This window comes from Chelmon rostratus, chromosome 16 (assembly GCF_017976325.1).
Source record: "Chelmon rostratus isolate fCheRos1 chromosome 16, fCheRos1.pri, whole genome shotgun sequence".
Classification (NCBI taxonomy): domain Eukaryota; kingdom Metazoa; phylum Chordata; class Actinopteri; order Chaetodontiformes; family Chaetodontidae; genus Chelmon; species Chelmon rostratus.
The window spans coordinates 14353391-14372328 of record NC_055673.1 but is presented as its reverse complement, the minus strand read 5'-3'; the positions used below and the strand labels follow the sequence as shown (position 1 = coordinate 14372328).

The 18938-nt window shown below is 41.1% G+C and overlaps 3 protein-coding genes across 4 annotated transcripts; 2 read left to right on the top strand and 1 right to left on the bottom strand.

The window, feature by feature from the left end:
- The first annotated feature begins 214 nt into the window (after window positions 1-214).
- On the top strand, window positions 215-3239 carry snrpd1 (small nuclear ribonucleoprotein D1 polypeptide). Its single transcript, XM_041955828.1, has 4 exons — window positions 215-340; window positions 1004-1080; window positions 2128-2319; window positions 3013-3239. Exons 1-4 carry the CDS (start codon window positions 327-329, stop codon window positions 3087-3089), a joined length of 360 nt encoding a protein of 119 aa, XP_041811762.1. The 5' UTR covers window positions 215-326; the 3' UTR covers window positions 3090-3239.
- Window positions 3240-3786: 547 nt separating this feature from the next.
- Window positions 3787-7511, top strand: ggcta (gamma-glutamylcyclotransferase a). The gene is made up of 4 exons (XM_041955591.1): window positions 3787-4258; window positions 5173-5318; window positions 5414-5546; window positions 5718-7511. Exons 1-4 carry the CDS (start codon window positions 4142-4144, stop codon window positions 5841-5843), a joined length of 522 nt encoding a protein of 173 aa, XP_041811525.1. The 5' UTR covers window positions 3787-4141; the 3' UTR covers window positions 5844-7511.
- adnp2b (ADNP homeobox 2b) lies at window positions 6603-16262 on the bottom strand. 2 transcript variants are annotated; one of them, XM_041955589.1, is made up of 4 exons: window positions 16001-16262; window positions 13637-13761; window positions 11508-11612; window positions 6603-11383 (listed from the first exon to the last, which is right to left on the bottom strand). In XM_041955589.1, the coding sequence occupies exons 2-4, from the start codon at window positions 13742-13744 to the stop codon at window positions 8672-8674; spliced, it is 2925 nt and encodes a 974-aa protein (XP_041811523.1). In that variant the 5' UTR covers window positions 13745-13761; window positions 16001-16262; the 3' UTR covers window positions 6603-8671. The 2 variants fall into 2 exon arrangements, with proteins under 2 accessions (XP_041811523.1, XP_041811524.1); XM_041955590.1 differs by having other exon boundaries at window positions 13637-13758.
- Between the last annotated feature and the right edge of the window lie 2676 nt (window positions 16263-18938).

Here is an 18938-nt window from a genome sequence, read left to right as displayed (position 1 = left end):
TGTTTACTTTTCCACCTGAAGTCATACAGCACTCCAGATACACAGTAAGAGGTGTTTGCTATACCTGTACAGTTTTACTGAATATTACTGAAAAGGACTGCATCTCCCACTTTGATATTTACTTACTGACGGTACTGGCGGTTCGTTACTCCACCGATAGGCGGCGGTGTCGTCATTAGTAGCGTTTCTTCTTTGCTGTAGCTCATTTAGTGACGTCTTATCGGCGCGACTGAAACGTAAAGCGTACAACAGCGGCCTGTGTTAGCACTTGAGCGCTGTAATTTTTCTCTTTGGTGGGGGATTTGTCTCTACAATCCGTCACCATCATGAAACTAGTCAGGTAAGTAGTCGTGAAAAGTCGTCGTTTATTGAGTGCTGTGATATGAGATGATAAAATCAATGCAGTCCTGATGGATGGATTTAGATGTAAACCGAGAGACGGAGATGAGGCGGGAAGCGATGAATGAACTTAATGAAATCTTGGCGGTGTTACAATAACGGGCGCCAGTCTCTGAAATAACCCTACTAACATGTACACGCGTCGTGTTCTTATTGATTGTTTAAATATGACTAAGCTGTAAACTCACGCACGTTTTGTAGCCGCAATGTTTGCTAAGTAGCTTCTGCAAACGTATCGACAATGAATGTTAGCTTATTCACAGGCCCGATCTGTGTTTTGCTCATCTCTGCAAAGTTCAGTTAACGTTAGTATTTAGCGACTTAGTTTTAAAAACTAGTCGTAGCCAGAAGTATGTTCATTGCCTTATTACTTCTTAAATTAAATGGGTCGACTTTTACATTAACACCCCTCGCCAGAGTTACGTGACTTTTGTTTTGGTGTTAAAAGCTGCACAGACAGTTGCTAACGTTGGCTACGTAGAGAACGTCAGGCTAATCTCAACTTCAACTGATGCACACTGCAGAATTAATGTTTGTGTAGAATTGAAGAGGTTGAGCTCAAATACAGATGTGTTTACACTGTAATTTTGTTCGATATTCGCAGGTTTTTGATGAAACTCAGCCATGAGACGGTCACCATTGAACTGAAGAATGGCACCCAGGTCCACGGCACCATCACAGGTAAGGAACAGCCGGTGCATTGTAACAATGAGTCGGGAGTTGCACAAGTAATCAATTAATCATTGCAGCTCTGAATTCTGCCTTCATATAGGTTATAATTTTCTGTTGTTATTGAAAGGGGTTTTTTTTAAGTGTTGAGTGTTGGTTTGTGTTAAGTTATTAGGTTTTGCTGCCACACAGCTCCTGGCCACGGCTGTGTCACCACTTCTAGAAGTTAATTCTTGCTTGTCTATACTAAGGTTTAGTCCAGCTCCATCCAAATGTAAATTGGAAATTGTAGTGCTGTCAAGAGCACGCCAACCTACAGGTTTGCTGCCAAAGTTTCTGAATATCTTCTCTCTGGAAGGATTTCGACAAAGTACCATATTCAGTGACCTAAAAGTATTTGTGTGTGCATAAAAAGCCAAAATCTGTAGAAAAGGCAATATTTTGAAAGATGGGGCTGAAAGTTCTGGAAATGCTCCCATTTTCTGTTGTGCCAACATTGGTTTAGCGAGGATTAGAGGCTGAACCAGCAAGGAAATAATTTAAAATTTAGCCATCTTATCGTATGGACATTATCAACCTCTGGTCTCAGTTCCATAATTCTTAATGTGTATTTGGCTTCACTTTTGATGTGTTGATTTAGTTTGTGTCTGTGTAGTATTGAGCTTGATGTCTCCAGTTGGCTTTTCCCTCTTCATGGGGGCATGCTCTGTCTCCCATTAGTGTTGTCCAGCTCTGCTCTGATTGGTCCAGCTTGAAAGTAGATTGACACTGATGCATCATCCGAGTGGTGAATGTGTTTTTGTCTTCAAATTGCGTGTTCTGCTTTGTGATGAAGATTTGACACATTGATCAATTAAAATTGCTGGGTGCTACTAGTACAGGGTAGAGATAATTGTCTTGCCTTTAGTTTGATATTGGATCCAGCACCTGTAGAAGTTTTTTTTTGGATGGGCTTGTCAGCCATCCTATTTGTCTTGGTTCCCTTTCAGCTTTGTGAACTAGAATAAATGTTGGCTCGTATGTGTTCAAGTTTTTCACCCCCGTTTCTTTCTCATTTAGGTGTTGATGTGAGCATGAACACCCACCTGAAGGCGGTGAAAATGACCCTGAAAAACAGGGAGCCCACTCAGCTGGAATCTCTGAGTATCCGTGGCAACAATATTCGCTACTTTATCCTTCCCGACAGCCTCCCATTGGACACCTTGCTCGTTGACATTGAGCCAAAGATCAAGTCCAAGAAGAGGGAAGCAGGTGAGAAATGTTGAAACATGATCGAAACGTTCAGCAGAGAGACTACCAGAAGGCTAGCATCAGTGTTGTTTTTTTTTTTTACCTCATTAGGACACCAAAATAATTACATTCTGTACTTTTGGTATAAAAATTTTACATTTTTAATTGACTTTTGAAGTTTCTAGAAGAATCTTTCTCTGCAAGTTATTTATATGGATTTAACACGTTATTTATGGATTTACACTCAAAGTAATGGAGGTGATGAGCGTGTTTTCTTAAGTGTTAGTATATTACGCTTTCTTGGCCACTGTAGCGTTGCACTGAAAGCTGTTTACAATGTTTTGTTCAACATGCGTGAAATACAAGAAACACAACTACCATGGAACCAAAAAAGATTTATTGCATCTGTCAAACTAGGTAGTGCTGATTAAGTATGAATCAAGACGTCTGCATGGCCTATTTCTCACCTAAAAAGTTTTCAGGAACTTATTTTAGTGTACTTTAGCTGTAAAATTATACACTTGAAGGTGAGGCAAATTGTTTCCTTACCTTCATGCCCAGCAGGGATTTGTGTACTTTTAGAAAGTGGTGAGTTGATAATTCCCAAGTTGGTTGAACTGTCTAAACGTTGAGTGGCCCAGATACTGTGATACTCAACATACCAGTGAATGTTTGACAAATGTTGCTGACCATCAATCATCTGTGTCTTTTCAGTGGCTGGACGAGGACGAGGCAGAGGACGAGGACGTGGTAGAGGAAGGGGACGAGGCCGCGGCGGTCCGAGGAGATGATCACCAGGCCGCACGTTTGCTGGCCACCACCCCACTGTTTGTACAGGATTTTTTTTTCTTTTGTCAGAGGAAACATTTTGTGAATTTCCATGTGTTTTTGTCCAAGTTTTTTCCCCCTTATTTTGTACATTAAAATCCTTATGAAAAGGATACATTTGACTCTGTGTATTATTGCCATGTTGGAGATGGGGTTTATTTGTGTGTCACTTTGTTTACTGAATGTTATGTTTAAATTACATGGCTGAATAAAGTATCTTTGCATTGAAATGCGCTAATTAGAAAGTTATTGCTTTGTTTTAGTATAGGGGCCCTCTAAAAATAAAGTGATCCAAACATAAGGTGACTGATACTGGAATTTGACAAATCAGCATGAGTAGAATCACTGAACAACATGTTTTTATTAAGAGATAATTATTATTTCTATGGGAACTTAGGAACTGAATTATTTAGAATGATCAAATTACATCCAGGACAGCAGTCATTTCACCTCCCTTAAATGGCAGTCTCTTTAAGAGAACCACGAAACGCACAGTTTGGTTAAAAACGTTTTTGTAATTCTATAAAAGCTTACTGAGCCTAAACAGGTGACCTTTTTCGTTAGGAGAAAAAATTCAAAGATGTATGGGTTGCTGTGTTAAGCACTAAACTTCCAGAGGGGGCGCTAAAGATCCGTGTCTGACCCGGAAGTAAATCAAGATGATCCAGAAAAATATTGCAAATGAAATGGCTAAAAACAATTTGCAACCCATATATATTTCCTCGCGGTGCATATTATAGTTATAGTGGGCAAAATGCTCGGCAGGTTAATATATTGCTCTGATTAATGTCCGGCCTTTCCGCTTTCAACTAAGAGCGCTGCCGCAAACGAGCGACAGCAGACCAAGTTGCTCACTGGATGTTGATTAACAGCCAGCCGGCCAATCTCTGCCCCGACGACAGTGACACAAAGACAGTCTGTGGGAAGCATGTCGACGCTGACAGCCCTGTAAATATCGAGTTTTGCTCTGCTCCCACGTGTCGTCCAGCCGGCAGAAATCCACGAAGAACAAAAGATGTCTGGTGCTGAAAACGGTCGCTTCATGTATTTCGCTTTTGGAAGCAACTTGTTGAAGGAAAGACTGCAACTGGCAAACCCCTCGGCGACATTCTGCACTACTGGCCGACTGAAGGTAACTTATCTGTTTTTAGAGTAAAACAGATTTATTGTGTAGTTTTCCCTACTACCAATATCAAGCTCGTGACATATAGAACTACCAAACGCCCAAGAGATGATGAGCTCCCGTTGTATATCGTCTGTCCCGCTCATCTTATATGTGCAGATTAGCTAAATGGCTATTAACTAACTATTAGTTATATTAATTAGTCAACGCTTATCTTAACGTTACATGTCCGACAGTATAAGCTCTTTTGAGTCGAGACCATGACGGCCGTTCACCTAACGTTACGTGAACGCAGCATTGCATTGCTCGCTTAGTTATCTTAATACCCGTGAATGTACCATAGTGTCACCAAGGGAAAGTGACTAACGTTACCACTACCGACTACAGGTCGTAAGATCGTTGTAACCACCTATATTAAAAGATAATTGTGGTTACTTGGCCAGGGATTATATTCGGGTTTTTTTTGACAGGTGCCGGGGCAGGAAGGAAACCCACGTGACACAGATACAGGAAGCGATTCGGAAGTGCGCCGTCTCGTCTCTGAACCTAGCCAAAAACTGACGTACACGACGCGTCTTCCTCTTGATAAAGTGGCCTTATAATGCACTTTACGCCGTCCCACTATTGAAAACAAGTGAGTTAACGACCTCGTCCGTTATTTTCTTTCACTAGTCCCACTAAATTACTAAAGAACCAGCTGTAACAACAGAGTGCAGTGTGGCCTGGCCATGCTCGGATGACCAACAACAAGCAGGCTCACTGGGGACACCGCTGAAAATACAAACACCCTCTTTACGTCACGGTGAAATAAAAGGCATTTTGTTTAAAATACACAGTGCCTCTCCACTGTTCACAGCCTTTTGTCCTACAGCCCTTACCCCATCACCATCCCCTCGTTTGTGTCTGCCTATGTGCGTGTGCAGGACTATGAGCTGAATTTTGGCCTGTGGGAGAAACATGCAGACAACACTTGGCATGGTGGAGTCGCCACCATTGAGTGCCATCCAGGGGCAGAAGTGTGGGGGGTGGTCTGGACTTTGAGCATCGAAAACCTGGAGAGCCTCGACAAGTGAGACACATGAATGCATGGGCTGTTTCTCAGATCGGCAGTTTATATTTGTCATTTTAACCAGCATGGCGGGGGTCACCTCTCTGTGTCTTCAGCCAGGAAGGGGTGAACCTGGGAAAGTACTCCCCCCTGGAGGTTTCAGTGGAGACTGATAAAGGAATGATGCTCTGCAGGACTTACCAGATGAACAATTTCCATGCCTGTCCTCCCTCTCCTCAGTACAAACAGGTGTGTTCATGTAAGCACAAACACTGGAACAAAGACGCACACTTCTGCTATGAAAGCTGTAAAAAAAAAAAAAAAAAATAGATGACACATTTCAACTTATAGACAAGCTGCTTCCTGTTTAGCATGTTATTGCTGCTAAATCAACATCTTTCTCTCTGTGTTGCATGTAAGGTGGTGTGTCTGGGTGCAGAGCAGAATGGGCTCCCCATGGAGTACCTGAAGAGGCTGGAGGCCATTCAGACCAACAACTACAGTGGCCCCTCAATTCTTGATCAAATCAGACCAGTTTTGAAGTAGAGATCCAAAGTTCAAGACTGAGACTTTATGAACAGAACAGAATGTGTAAAAAGCTAGTAACAAGTGAAGGCTGAAGGACTGATACTCAGTTATGAAACTGAATTGGCACCACTGTGTGCCCATTAGTTAATAGTGCATGCACTTCACAATGAAACGTTCGGCTGGCCCCAACAGAGACATTATTAGGGCTGAACAATATGTAAAAGTCATATTGCTATTATATTGACAGGTACTGCAATAAGTCACGATTAGTGTGTATAGTCATTGCATTTTTCATTTTCACTGAAAAAAAAACACAAAAATGTCCTTTTTCATGCAAACAAGCATGGTCCCTTTCTGTCTGGAGGAAATGATTTGTAGGCTGGGACTTATTTTAAAATGGTACGCTGTGACAAATTTGACCTTCATCAAAAACTTGCAGCTCCTGCAATACGACTGTTGCACTTAATTGAGTTGTGATTTGAGGTATATTGACAAATGTATTTAATTTCAGAGCATCACAATTGAACATGTGCATTGCAGGAAGAAAATTATTTAATTCCAGAATTTCTCAGGGGAATATTGAACACTGATGAAACACCCGTAAGACCTTTATTGCACTGCCTTTGTTATGACTAACTATTATGATCTGTCCCTGTTGACAAAGGAAGAAAGAGAAGCCTGAGGTTTTGACTGATTTTACAGGTTATTATTAAAGAAATATACCTTGGGGTGCTTTCATGATGCTTGATTAAAAATGTCACTTTTTATTACCAAATGGAAAAATAAAAATGATCATTTACGTAAAAGGAAACCACTTTATTCTTTACAACACAGTGGCCTTGAACAGAATGAGAATTTGTACCTCTCCCAACATTCTTGATCCACTCGGACTTATAGAAAATACATGTATAGTACAAAAAAAAAGTTCTCAGGAGAACATAAGATAGATGTTGACCCCCCCCATAACATGTTTTATGTTTTGTTGAATCTCTAGGTTCTGTGGCATTAAAAAGTTTGCCCATCTCTGGTCGAAATTTCTGTTATGAAAAATCTAGACTAGACTAGAAGATGATCTGAAAGTAATAAAAATAGCGATGAAACATTCTCTAACATTTTAAGCAGGATTAGTGTATTATTTTGTTTTGTCCCCTCAAACTATTTGATCTCTCAGATAGCGTTTAATTAGCTTGTTAGGTCGCTAACATTGCTCAGAGCTTTTAAGGCAAATCAAAGCTCCTCGCGTGGATTTAACAGACACTGTTCTACTGTGCAGTATCACCAGCACAAATATGAGCGTCATGGAGGAGTCAGACAACCTTTCCTGTGTCCTCGCCACAAAATTCAGCATCAGTAGTTTGCAGAGACACATCTAGACCAGCCTGATGCATTTTGGAAAGAATTTGTGTGGACTATAACTTTTTTGTCTGGAGAGAAAAGGGTGTGTAATGTCATGAAAACACAGTTGGATCGATCATGCTTTGGGCTTAGGGCCATGGCCCTCCCACTCCCCCAACCTAAACATCATTGAAACGCTGTGGATAGACCTCAGATAAGCAGTGCCTGCAAGACAGCCCAAAAATCTCGCACAACTAGAAGCGTTCTGCAGGGAGGAATGGGTGAGAGCTGTGATACTTGCCATAGAGTGAGTTACTGAATACTAACCATGCAGGGAGCTCAAACTTTGGCTTCAGTGCCTTTTCCTTCTTGTTATTTAGAAACTGTAAAAGACAGAAATAAAAGCATAATCTTGCTTAAAATCTTAAAGAAATGTGTCATCTTTAACTGTGTGCCTTTTGGAAATCAGATCATCTTTTATTCACTTAGCTATTCACAGTAACAGAGATTTTGACCAGGGGTGCTCAGACTTTTGCATGCTGAAGTAAATTTATACAAGTCTATGCAAATTCTTCACAATGGCACAAATCATAGTTTCATCTGACAAAAAAACAAAGGCTCGTGCAAGCAACATGGGCAGAGATTTGTAATAACCGACTGTTCATCAACTCTGGGAATTCAGCAAACCAGACAACTCGATCATTGTACATTCTTGAGAATTTGGCTTCAAAACTGATTCACGGAGGCAATCTGCAGGAGCTGACGACCAAGACACGTTTTCCCCTTAAACTGTTTAACTGTAGAGGAGGGAGTAATGTGAACACATTTTTTAGCTGATAAAAAAAAAACAAAGCTGTGTACATGACAGAAATAGGTCCAAATATGTAAAACAAACATCAATTTATAAAACAAAGCATAATATAATAATAAAAAACTTATTATATTCATAACTTCAGCACCCTTTAATACAATCTTAATTTAATCAAGTCTGTGTTGAAGGGTGCACTGAAGTCTTGATATTAGCAGACAGGCAATGTAGGAATTGCTATTTTGTACAAATGGGCTTAAATAAGGAGTGGAGAAGAGAAAGAAAGCAGCTACCAAGAGCAAATCAGTGCTTAAAGTGAAGTCAGTAGCCATTATTGACAGAGAAATTGTAACAAGCTAAATACTGTTACAACTCAACAGTCTGAGACCAGAATATCTCACAGACAATACATCTGTATCTTTATTAATATGTTCTACAGGAGCGGCACAACAAGGCTCTGCATTAATGTGGAAATCAGAATATGGACCACTGACAACATACTGAAGTCAAATGAAGCACTATTAATGAAGGCTACATTAAGAAACTGCCCTCACTGGTATGTTAGGAAATACATTTTATGCACTGCACGATGACCTTCTCCAGTAACTGTTAACACAAAAGGCCAACATTAAAGTATCTGTGTTTTATTCTCTTTTTAAATCAGGGACATCTGCATTTGCCTAATTTGATGTTTTCACATTGTTCACACATTTCTGAACTCATTCCCACCCGTCGCATTCTCATTTCCACTTTGATCCATCGGTTCCGGTGCATCCTCACCGTCCATCTGCTCTGTGGAATCAGCGGGCGCCTGCTCTGCAGTGTCGCCGGACTGCTGATCTGGGATGAAGAGATTGTGCTTGACTTTGCTCAGTTCTGTCATGTTGAAGCCGAGGAGAATGGCGGCCGTGTTCCTCTTCAGACTCTTCATGCACTTGCTGCGCTTCTTGCTGAAGTGGGCTGCCAACTCTGCTTTGGTGAGGGACAGCCTCCTGCACAGCTCGTCAGCCTCCACTTTGGTGACGTAGGGGTTCAGGTTGAAATATTTGGATATGAAGTCTCTGCGCTCCTCGCCACAGCGGCGCTCCACAGGGGTGGGCTCCAGCAGCAGCTTCACAGCGGGGTCGCTCTGAACCACGGGCTCCGGCGGAGGCAACAACTTTTCCTGTTCTCGCTTCTTTCGTATGGCGGCCCTTTTTTCCCGCTCTCGTTTGTTGGCCTCGAGGACCTCCTTCCATGCAGCCTCCAGCCTCTTCTTAGACTGCAGCTCTGCTTCGGATTCTGGAGGCCGTGGGGTGGGTGCAGCCGGAGTCACGCGAGCTGGAGCTATAGTTTGTTTCATAGTCAGCCCTTGTGGCACCTGAATAAAGTAGAGTCCAGGGGGCTGATTGAGCTGCTGAGCTGGTTTTGGTGGCTGCTGTGGTGGTCCTATTGCTTTGGGGGGCTGTGGTTGTTTTGGTGAACACCGGCATCGCTGAATGTGGAGCATCACCGCCTGCTGGGTGACCTTTCCTGTGTACACTCCATTGCAGTATATGCACTTGAAAGCCTCCGTCTTGAGGATGGCATGGATGGTGGGCGCAACAAAGTGCTTTTGTTTCAGGTGCTCCAGGTGTTTGGATTCATTGGGAAACTTTTCGTCACAGAAAGGACAGTACGAGCTGTTGATTTTCACAGGTGCCGGGCAGATTTCTGGCTGGCTGCTGGGCTGCAACTTAAAGAAGATCAAGTCGAGGGAATTTGTGACCAGGGCGAGGTTGACCTCGGTCTCTCCTAGGACCTCTTTTGGCGCCGTGGTGTGGACGTCAAAGTAAGGGAACAGGATTCCTCCGACACCTTTCGAGTAGACCCTGTACTTCTGCCTCAAAAAATCACAGTATGCCTTGCTCGTGGGATTGTGCTGCTTAACGTGCTCAGCGAGCTGTTTGATTGAAAAGAACAAAGCCGAGCAGTACAAACAATTCAGGCCATGCAGCAGGTGCTGGAAGACACTTTTTTCTGATAGTAGCATTTTGCACGATAGACATTTGACAGTTTTGTCAGGCATTTTCTTCAGGAACGCTGCTCGTGCTGCCACACTTTCTGACTTGTTTGTATTGGATTTGGTCTGGTGAGCGACCTCTGTGTGCATGTCAAAGACATTGGAAGGGAAAAGTTCATTGCAGAGGGGACAGGTAATCCATTTCTTAGTTTGTGGTGAGGAGTTACTAGTTTGCTCAACAGTCTTGAGAGGAGTACTCTGAGAGACGGGCATTGCTACTTGCAGGGGAGCAAAAGTGTATGTCGGCATGCCGTTCATCTTGTTGCCAGTCGGGATCAGGTGACTCAGCAGAGACTGTGAAGTCAGCATGGTCCCTTGTAGGGTGATCTGGTTCGTTGATACATTTTGTGTAATCATGGCAGGCTTAGAAATAGTCCCAGGTCCAGCTGCCATATTGGCCTGCAGTCCTGACGGAAGAAGAATTTGCTGCGCTTGTTGAGTCTGTTGTGGTTGAACAGAAGTGGGAGTTAAAGTCACTGGTGCCTGTTTCAGAGACACATTAGACACCGTGGGAAGTTGGACCATGGATGGTCCTTGGGGCAAAGCACTTCGGAGGGCAATCGTGGCACCAGGCTGGAGCAAACCTTTAGCCTCAGCACTAGCGAGCTGCACTAGCGCTGACGCTTGAGGGGGAAGAAAAGCTTGGTTGGTTCCGGGGGCACAGATCAGAGTAGTACTGTTTGTAGTTCCTTGTAACTGCTGTAATGCCACCACAGTCCCAGCAGGTTGGCCATTACTAGGTAAAACCAAGGACTTACTGTTGAACAACTGAGGTTGCTGTGGTTTAGGAGCAATACTTGGGAATGTCACAAACAGGCCATTCCCATTGGGTGTTGATTTAATGGTGTAGTTCTTGTTCTCATAAATCATACTCTGCACTTGTGTGCTGACTGAATAGTGTGATGGCTCAACCAGCATGTGATGCAACATTTGGTCTAGGTTTCCAGTGTTCACCCTGCACACCTTGCAGCAGTAGACCTTTACAGACGTGGTGCCTTGAAGGTTTAATCTGTAACCAATAAACTGTTCTGCCAAACTCTCCAGGTGCTTGAGAATGATGTGCTTTTTCATCGCAAAGATAGACGAGTTTGGAAATCCACATCTTCGACACTGATACCTCTCATTTCCGTGATGGGTGGGTAAAGACACTTCCCTTGGAGGTTGTATATGTGTGGTGAGCTTGGAATGGAAGAACAGCATGTGCTTCTTGACGACCTTGGGGTGGCCGATGAAGAGGCACTTCGAACAGGGTGCCAGCGCACAGAATGACTGCACATACCCATGGCAGCGAGAGACGTGGCTCCTGAAGTTGTAGATGTTTTGTGAAGAGTACTTGCACAGGGTACAGCACAGAGATCGAGACCGATAGGGCCACTGAAAAGAAAGAAGGAAAACATTTTTAATTATTTATCAAACACTCAAACTAGCAAACAACCTTTTTTTGTTGATAGATGTTGATCATTTCAAGTTGTCAAGAGGAGTTAAGTGTCATACTCACCTTTTTCTGATGTCTGCCATTGTATCCATATGTGAAATCAACCCACTCAGTTTCCCGAAAGGCCTCGTCTTCTTCTGAGTTTTTCTCCGAGTTTTCTTTGAGATCCTGTACAGTGAACACACAACCAAACAAATCATAACTATCTGAAGCAGCGCCATGACGTAAAGCGCGTTCATTCAAGGCCCTACATTGAAGGTTGTTTCACAGTAAATAAAGATAAGCAGAAGAACTGAGTGTGCAAAATGGTAAGGCGTCATACAGTATGAATGAATCATACATGCAGCTGCCAGTTCAGAATGTGCAGCAAGCTAAAATGATCGCGGTATAATTTAAAAAAGACAGTAATAACTCATCATGAAGGTTATGCAACTGGTTTAGAAAGGTGCTGATTCAACTGTATGGTCATTTTGGAGGCTGCAGTCTGTGTTGAACTGTATTGGATTATGCTGAGAGATGTTTCTAATATTTTATCTGCTTGTATCGTTGAGTGTGAAGTAAAAACGCCTCTCTGTATCATGCAATACTATTTTATAGCAGTTAAAGTTGAATCAACATCGCTCTATAACAGCTTCAGGATTAATTGCATTAGTTTTACATGTAGTTGAATGGACACACTTAACTGACAACTGAGGGCATATCTCATAAAAGTTTCATCTGAAAAGTTACAGCCATCAGATAAATTACTGCGGAGTAAAAAGAGAGTGTTTCCTTTTGAAGTGTAGAAGTATAAAGGCACACAAAATGGAAAAAATAATCAAGCACCACCACCTCAACACTGTATTTCGTTATTATTGTTAAAATTAGTAATCATAGTCATAGTAACAGTGGTCTTAATTAAACACTTGACACAGGTGATTTTAGTAGTAATAGTGCCACAAGCTTCCACAGTCTTGTCTAAACAAGCCAAGCCCTGCTGTGGTTAACGGGCCATCTGTCTCCTAACTTGTTGCTATGGGTGGAGGCGGAGTCGTGGATATCCAAAATGTATGAAAATATCTGACAAATGAAGGTACGTCCTCATACTGCTGGAATAATCCTGCCGATGCAACACGTCCGTAAAGCAGCCCTTCTCATTTGCAACATACATTATCCTCATACCACAGAAAATCAGCAGACATGATGTCATATCATCCAACTTCACTTGTTGCCATAACAACCACAGAAAAAAAAACCCTCTAAATGTCACTCTTCCAATGTGAACCATCACATCACATTCAAGTCTGATTTTAATGTTTCTGGTGTATTGAAATGTCTTTACCACGACTTTAACCACAGACTGAATGACATCACTTTAAAACTGTGAGGCTGTAGAGAGATTACATTAATCAGCATTAATTGCCAAATCATCACAATGTGGAAACATGACTAATGTTATTACCTTTAATGAGTATTAAGCATCTATTAAGCCAAATGACCAGTGATCAGTTAATGATGTATAAAATTCTTGACCCGTGTTTTACACATTTGTTATTCTTAAATTGTAAACCTAAACTGCTTTTATTATTACAATGGTGGGACTAATAGAACTCCCAAAAAAGTTGGGACGCTGTGTAATTAAAAATTAAAACAGAATGCAATCATTAGCAAACAAACTGGTTACCTACAATGACTTTACAAAGTGTTTCTGAGCCCATGTAGTGACATCCTTTGTCCAATCGTGTGTTCACAAAGTGGTGCAGCTCGCTCCATCCTTGCTTGTGAACGACTGAGCCTTTCCAGGATCCCAATCATGATACTATCACCTGTTACCAATCAACCTGTTTACCTGTGGAATGATCCAAACAGGTGTTTTTGTAGCGTTCCACAACTTTCACACTCTCTTGTTGCTCCTGTCTCAACTAGTTTGAAACGTGTTGCTGCAGCAAATTCAGGTATATGAGATAAAACATGAAATATATCTTATTTGTTGTTTTCAGTTGAGAATATGTCGACCAATTCTGTCAGAGTCTGTGCAGATGTAATAGAACGAGCATAATGTTTGCAACTTTTTGAGCGATTGTGAAAAAGTGAGCGGCTTATTAACGTGATGGGTCTATTTTAAGCCAAGTGTTAATTACACTTTTACGCTAGTTTTAGGTCAGACCCAAATCTGAAAGGCATCTTCAATTATATGACAGGATCAAACATACCTCCAGCAGGTGTTGGCAGTCTTCCAGGCCGATCTCAGTTAAGATGCTTTTCACTGCCTTACGAGCCTTTCGGATTTTCTCAATGTTTCCAACTGGAACCTGATACATTATTCCTCACAAGCCTTCTAAAAAGAAAAACAAGTACTAATGTTATGGAGCATTAACACACATAATTATTCTAAAGATATGAGAAATATCATTGACTTTTTATTCTATGCATTTAGAGCACAATCAAATGGACATCACATTTCCCAGCCACAGTAATCACTGTTTGAGTAAAATACTATAACCCTCTAAAGCCTGACCCTTTTGACAGAATAGGAGAAACATCAAATTTCAATTCCATCCACCAGATCTGTCTGGTTTTTATGCCAATTTATTGATCTCAATTGTTTTCTGTTGTTGTTTTTGTTTTATAGAAACAAAAATTTAAATTTTTAATCACTCGCTCGTCATTTTATCCTGTATGAAAAAGTTGGATAGGCATCTCTCACAGTAAGACGTGACAGGTTTGCTTAATATATATTTAGAGAACCCTCGATGGCAACAGGCCATCATAGCTGTACATCACTTCCTTATCAAACTGGTCCAACAGTCATCAGTTGCTCTGTTCCACTGAAACTGCTTACAGTTTTTGTGCTGCACACTCTTGGAACATTTTATGAAACTCATTGAAACGTACCTACAGGTCAACTTAAGAGCCATGACTACAACTACTGTGCTCTTGAATGTAAGCATATTTCACCGTGTTCTGTTGTTTGCTGTCTCTTAAATCATCCTGCGTGTGTTTATTGAACTGCACTCTGAATGTCATTGGAAATGAGACGTGCACTCACTAGTTCTTCCAGATTTAAATAAAGGTTGAATGAATGAATTACATCTCATTTATTTATCTTTTTTAATTATAGTGTATATATTATGCATGCAGTATATATCTGCATGTAGATACTATATTTATATTACACATATATAAAGAAATACAACTTATTCTTTATTGTGTGTTGTATCTGCATAAAGCTGTGAGTTGTGTCACTCGTGCTTGTGTTCTTGCTTACAATAGTGTCAAATTCTACTTTATTCCACCTTTACTCTTTCCTTTTCACTTTTTATGTCACTACTTTCTGTAGTTATGACAGAGAAGGTTAATACATATATATAAACCTTTTTTGTCTTTGCTGAATTTTTGATTGCTGTACTTAAATACCTACAAGCGTGTGACATTAAGACTATAACAAGTGCATAATGATTATTTACATATTTACATTGAAAATGACCTAAAATACCTACTGTATCGTAACACAGGTCTTTTAAACATCATATTAGAATAATTTGTAAAAATATATATTTTAATACTAACCTAACTAGCAAATTAGCTAAATGAGCAGATAAGCAGTAGAGACGTAGTAGATTGGTAAATCATGTGAGTCTAAACATGGAAGCAGCCATTTTGAATTTGGTAAATAAGGACTGCCTCCTGCATTGCACTGACAATCCACTAGAGGGCAGTTAACATGTGTCAGATTGTATACAATAGGTTTTTCAGGTAATTGTTGATGTTGTTGATCAAATATGACAGAAATGGTTTTGCAGGGTTCCCCTTTCTATTGCAGCCCTGTTCGGTGAAGTGGGACCGCATGAATGGAGAAAAGCCAACAGTAAAAAAAGCACATGTAGGTAAGAACGGCCAAAGCAAACACAATCAGTGCTTCTTCCCTGTGGCCAGGTAGGATGTGCAATACCCATACAAACAAGCCAACATACATTTCAACCAGCCTATCAACTGATTCTGTGGACAAATAAAGTTCTTAAACGGCGGAGGTGTGTAATTTGATAAAGTCATGCTGCATAAAAAAGAGCAAAACTTGCATAAAGAATGAATGATGAACATATTGTAATAAGAATGAAGTAGTAGCACAATAAACTGCAGCATGAAGGTAACACCCCTCGCCTTGAATGACACTTTGCTGTATGACATGGCAGGATGGAAAGCACAGGGGGACTGCACATGGACATTATGTCTGTGAAGCATCACACAGTCACAACAGTCACTGTGCAACAGCTGATTTCACTTTGAGTCTCTCACACTGCAAGTCTCCACATGAATAAAACACGATTATCAGCCGTTTACGGCTGGACAAGGAAAACTTTGCGAGTTTTAAGTGCGCATTTTCATTTGAACCACTTAAAACTAAAACCTGTCCCTTCACACAATTGTCATCCGTGCTAAAACTGCTGTGTGCGCTGGCCACACTGGTCATTAAAAAGCCGCTGGCAGCACGCTGAAAGCGATAAGCCGGGTCACTAAGCGGGCCACGCCGCTTCCTCCTACGAGAGGATGCCCACAGCTTCCTCACAGATATTTACCTCGTCCGATTTTCAGTGTAGGTTAACGTTAGTTGTCGCTGTGCCACCTTCCGACAGGGCTAACGTTTTCCACTTCCACCGGCCCTCAACTGTGTGTGTCGGTAAGCTGCGTCTGCTCCCGGTGCTGCACACACACACTCATCCGAGCAGCATCCTCTGTCTGCACACAGCGCGGTATGAAGAATGTAGTCAAATATTAAAAGTGACGTTTGCGAGCCCTCTCCGAAGAGAAGTTATTTTTGGTCTAGCTTTTGTCCCTTTCTTCCCCTGTTGAGGAAAAAATGGCGCTCAAGTTCAGGATCTGACGTAGCCATCCTTATTTGCATACTGCACAAATTGACCAATAGGAGGCTTCCCAGCCTAAAAACTGAAAAACTTTTTTTTCTTTTAACAAGACTGTCAGCCATTGTTCCAGAGTGTCCAGGTGGTGCATTTTATAATTATGTTTTTGAATGACATGCAATAACTGACTGTTAATTACACTTTTGTGTTTTACAACAGATAGCTAGGTTGGGGGCGTGGCTACTGCGACCCCCCCCAGCCGTCACGTGGTACACGAGTAAGGCTAACCAATGAGCTGTCGAGAAAATGAGCTAAATGGGTGGAGCTTGTGGTGTGACATCATATCATGCTACTTTTTTTAACCAATTAACTTAAACCATCATTTTGTTAGGAGAGGAAGTGAAATTGATAGGTTGGATGTCTTTTAGCTAGCATAGCATAAAGTGATAGGAATTTTTGATATGTTTAACGATTGCAAAAAACAAAATGGCTAGCTATCACTGCATAGTAATTGGTACCAATAACGAAGCTTCATTTTTGATTTTTATGCTAAGTGATGCCTGCTAGTAAAAGTCGATTCAAATCTTTTTCAGATTAACAATTTTATGATTGACTTTTGTTCACGCTCACATGAGTCGAGTAAAACCCGAGTCACCTGTCTGAATTAGGCCCATCAAGTCACCTTTACGAACAAAAGTTGGAAACAAACTAACAATTCATCGAAGTGTCAATGTGACATTACTCCAGTCCAAAGCTTCTTCGCTGTTAACTTGTGACGTATTATTTCTTGCCATCACCAATCTAGTGTACCATTTTTTAACACTGAATCATTTGATCAGTTATTACACAGTACCACGAGCCCAGATGTTTATACCATCCTGCATCCACACAAATTAATGCTGTAATTGGCCATTACAACTCCCTCACAGATAACACCTTCCTCATCTGTCAAATATTATAAATAATATACTTGACCAATGGAAATATTTTCGAAATTCTGTAGCATGGATGAGTTTGGTGTTAGGATGATTTAACAGCTTCATTAAAATACCATCTACCATTGAGGCCTCTGGTCAAACAATGCAAACTGGATGATCTCATTTCCTTGGCAAAACAGAGGAAAAACCATAAGACAGTAAAGCGCCAACATCCATGATGGCTGCTCTGTAGCTGATTGCACTGGAGCATTGCCATCCCAAAGCAAAACTGCTGAATGACAACCAAGTTAGATGACATAATCTCTAAACCCATTAGAGAAGAAAGCGAAGGGGATTTTTCACTGGGAGATTCGTTCTTGTCAAGCCAATACAAGGTTATTCGATTAAACCAATCAGCGATCCACCAATCAGAACCAACCACTTAGAGTTCATTCATGCTCACTCAGTCATACTGAACAGGCTGTGACTCAAGAGGGTTACTCATCAGTCATGTAACTTCAAACATATCACCTCTGTGTTGTAACCTTGTAATTGCAAAGTCGGTCTGTGTGTATGCTGTGTCATGCTGTGCATTCAGAAGTGTGTGCTTTGTTCCTGGCAGACTAGTAAATTGTCTGCTATGTTGTTACTATCATCAGCACCACTCTCAAATACACCGTGTAACCCACTCTCTGACCACGCTGACATGCAGCAAGTGGCAAACAAAAAGTGTGCGAACGCTCCACTGATCTATTTGTCTTGCTTTTAATCTTATGGATGTGCCTCACCTCTACTCAACTTTTTAACATGAGACACATACTTGGACACTTATTGGAGCTGTAATGACTCAGTGGTTCCCTTCCGTTGGTGCCCGCTCTCACATACAACACCAAAGAAATGTTTCAGTAGCCATAATTGATTTTGAAACAAATTTCTCCAGCGGAAATCAACAGCTTCACATCAGACGTGTATACATTCATCTTTCCGTGGTGTTCTAATGTTGAGGCTCAGTGAGCAATGGCTAAAGCTAACCGCAACAATATTTGCCATTGGTAAAATATAAATATTAGCAACAAATCGCACTAGATCAAACAATTGGGAAGGATCTTTTTGGGAGCCACACAAGCAGGTGAGAGTTGAGTGTCTTGTTCAGGGGGACAGATAGGACATGGACTGGAAATGGCCAAAATGTCCCTTTTACTCTCTAGCCAGCAAGCTGCCCTAGCAACCTGTTCTAAATTTTCACTTCTAAATTTCTTTAGTTAGTGAATTTAAAGATGTCTGATTAGTTTGAAAAGGGCATCAGGACCGTAGATATAAGTTATCACATAATGCACAGTGGCAAAGAGGTGGAGGACATACTCATTCATTACAAGAAAACAGCAGATGATTTGACTGATTAAATGTTCTCTTCTAATGCTGTAATGTAATATATCCATCTAAACTGATGTATATTACAAAGTGGGTTTAATTTTCTCTTTTGGGCAATTGTACTTCAAATCAAAACATCATTAAAAAACTCCACCAGTATACCAGTGTAAAGGCAAGCTGAATTAAAAGCCATTACAACTGAACATCCATCAAAGTTGAAACATCTGAAGTATTCACCAGCACCATCAACACAGAAAATGTTTTATATTTTATTTCTGCACTGTGAGCTTTGTTAATACGATTATATTGGAGTGTCAAAGTAAAAAGGCTATAGAAATAACATCACCTTACTTTAATGGCTGTGATGT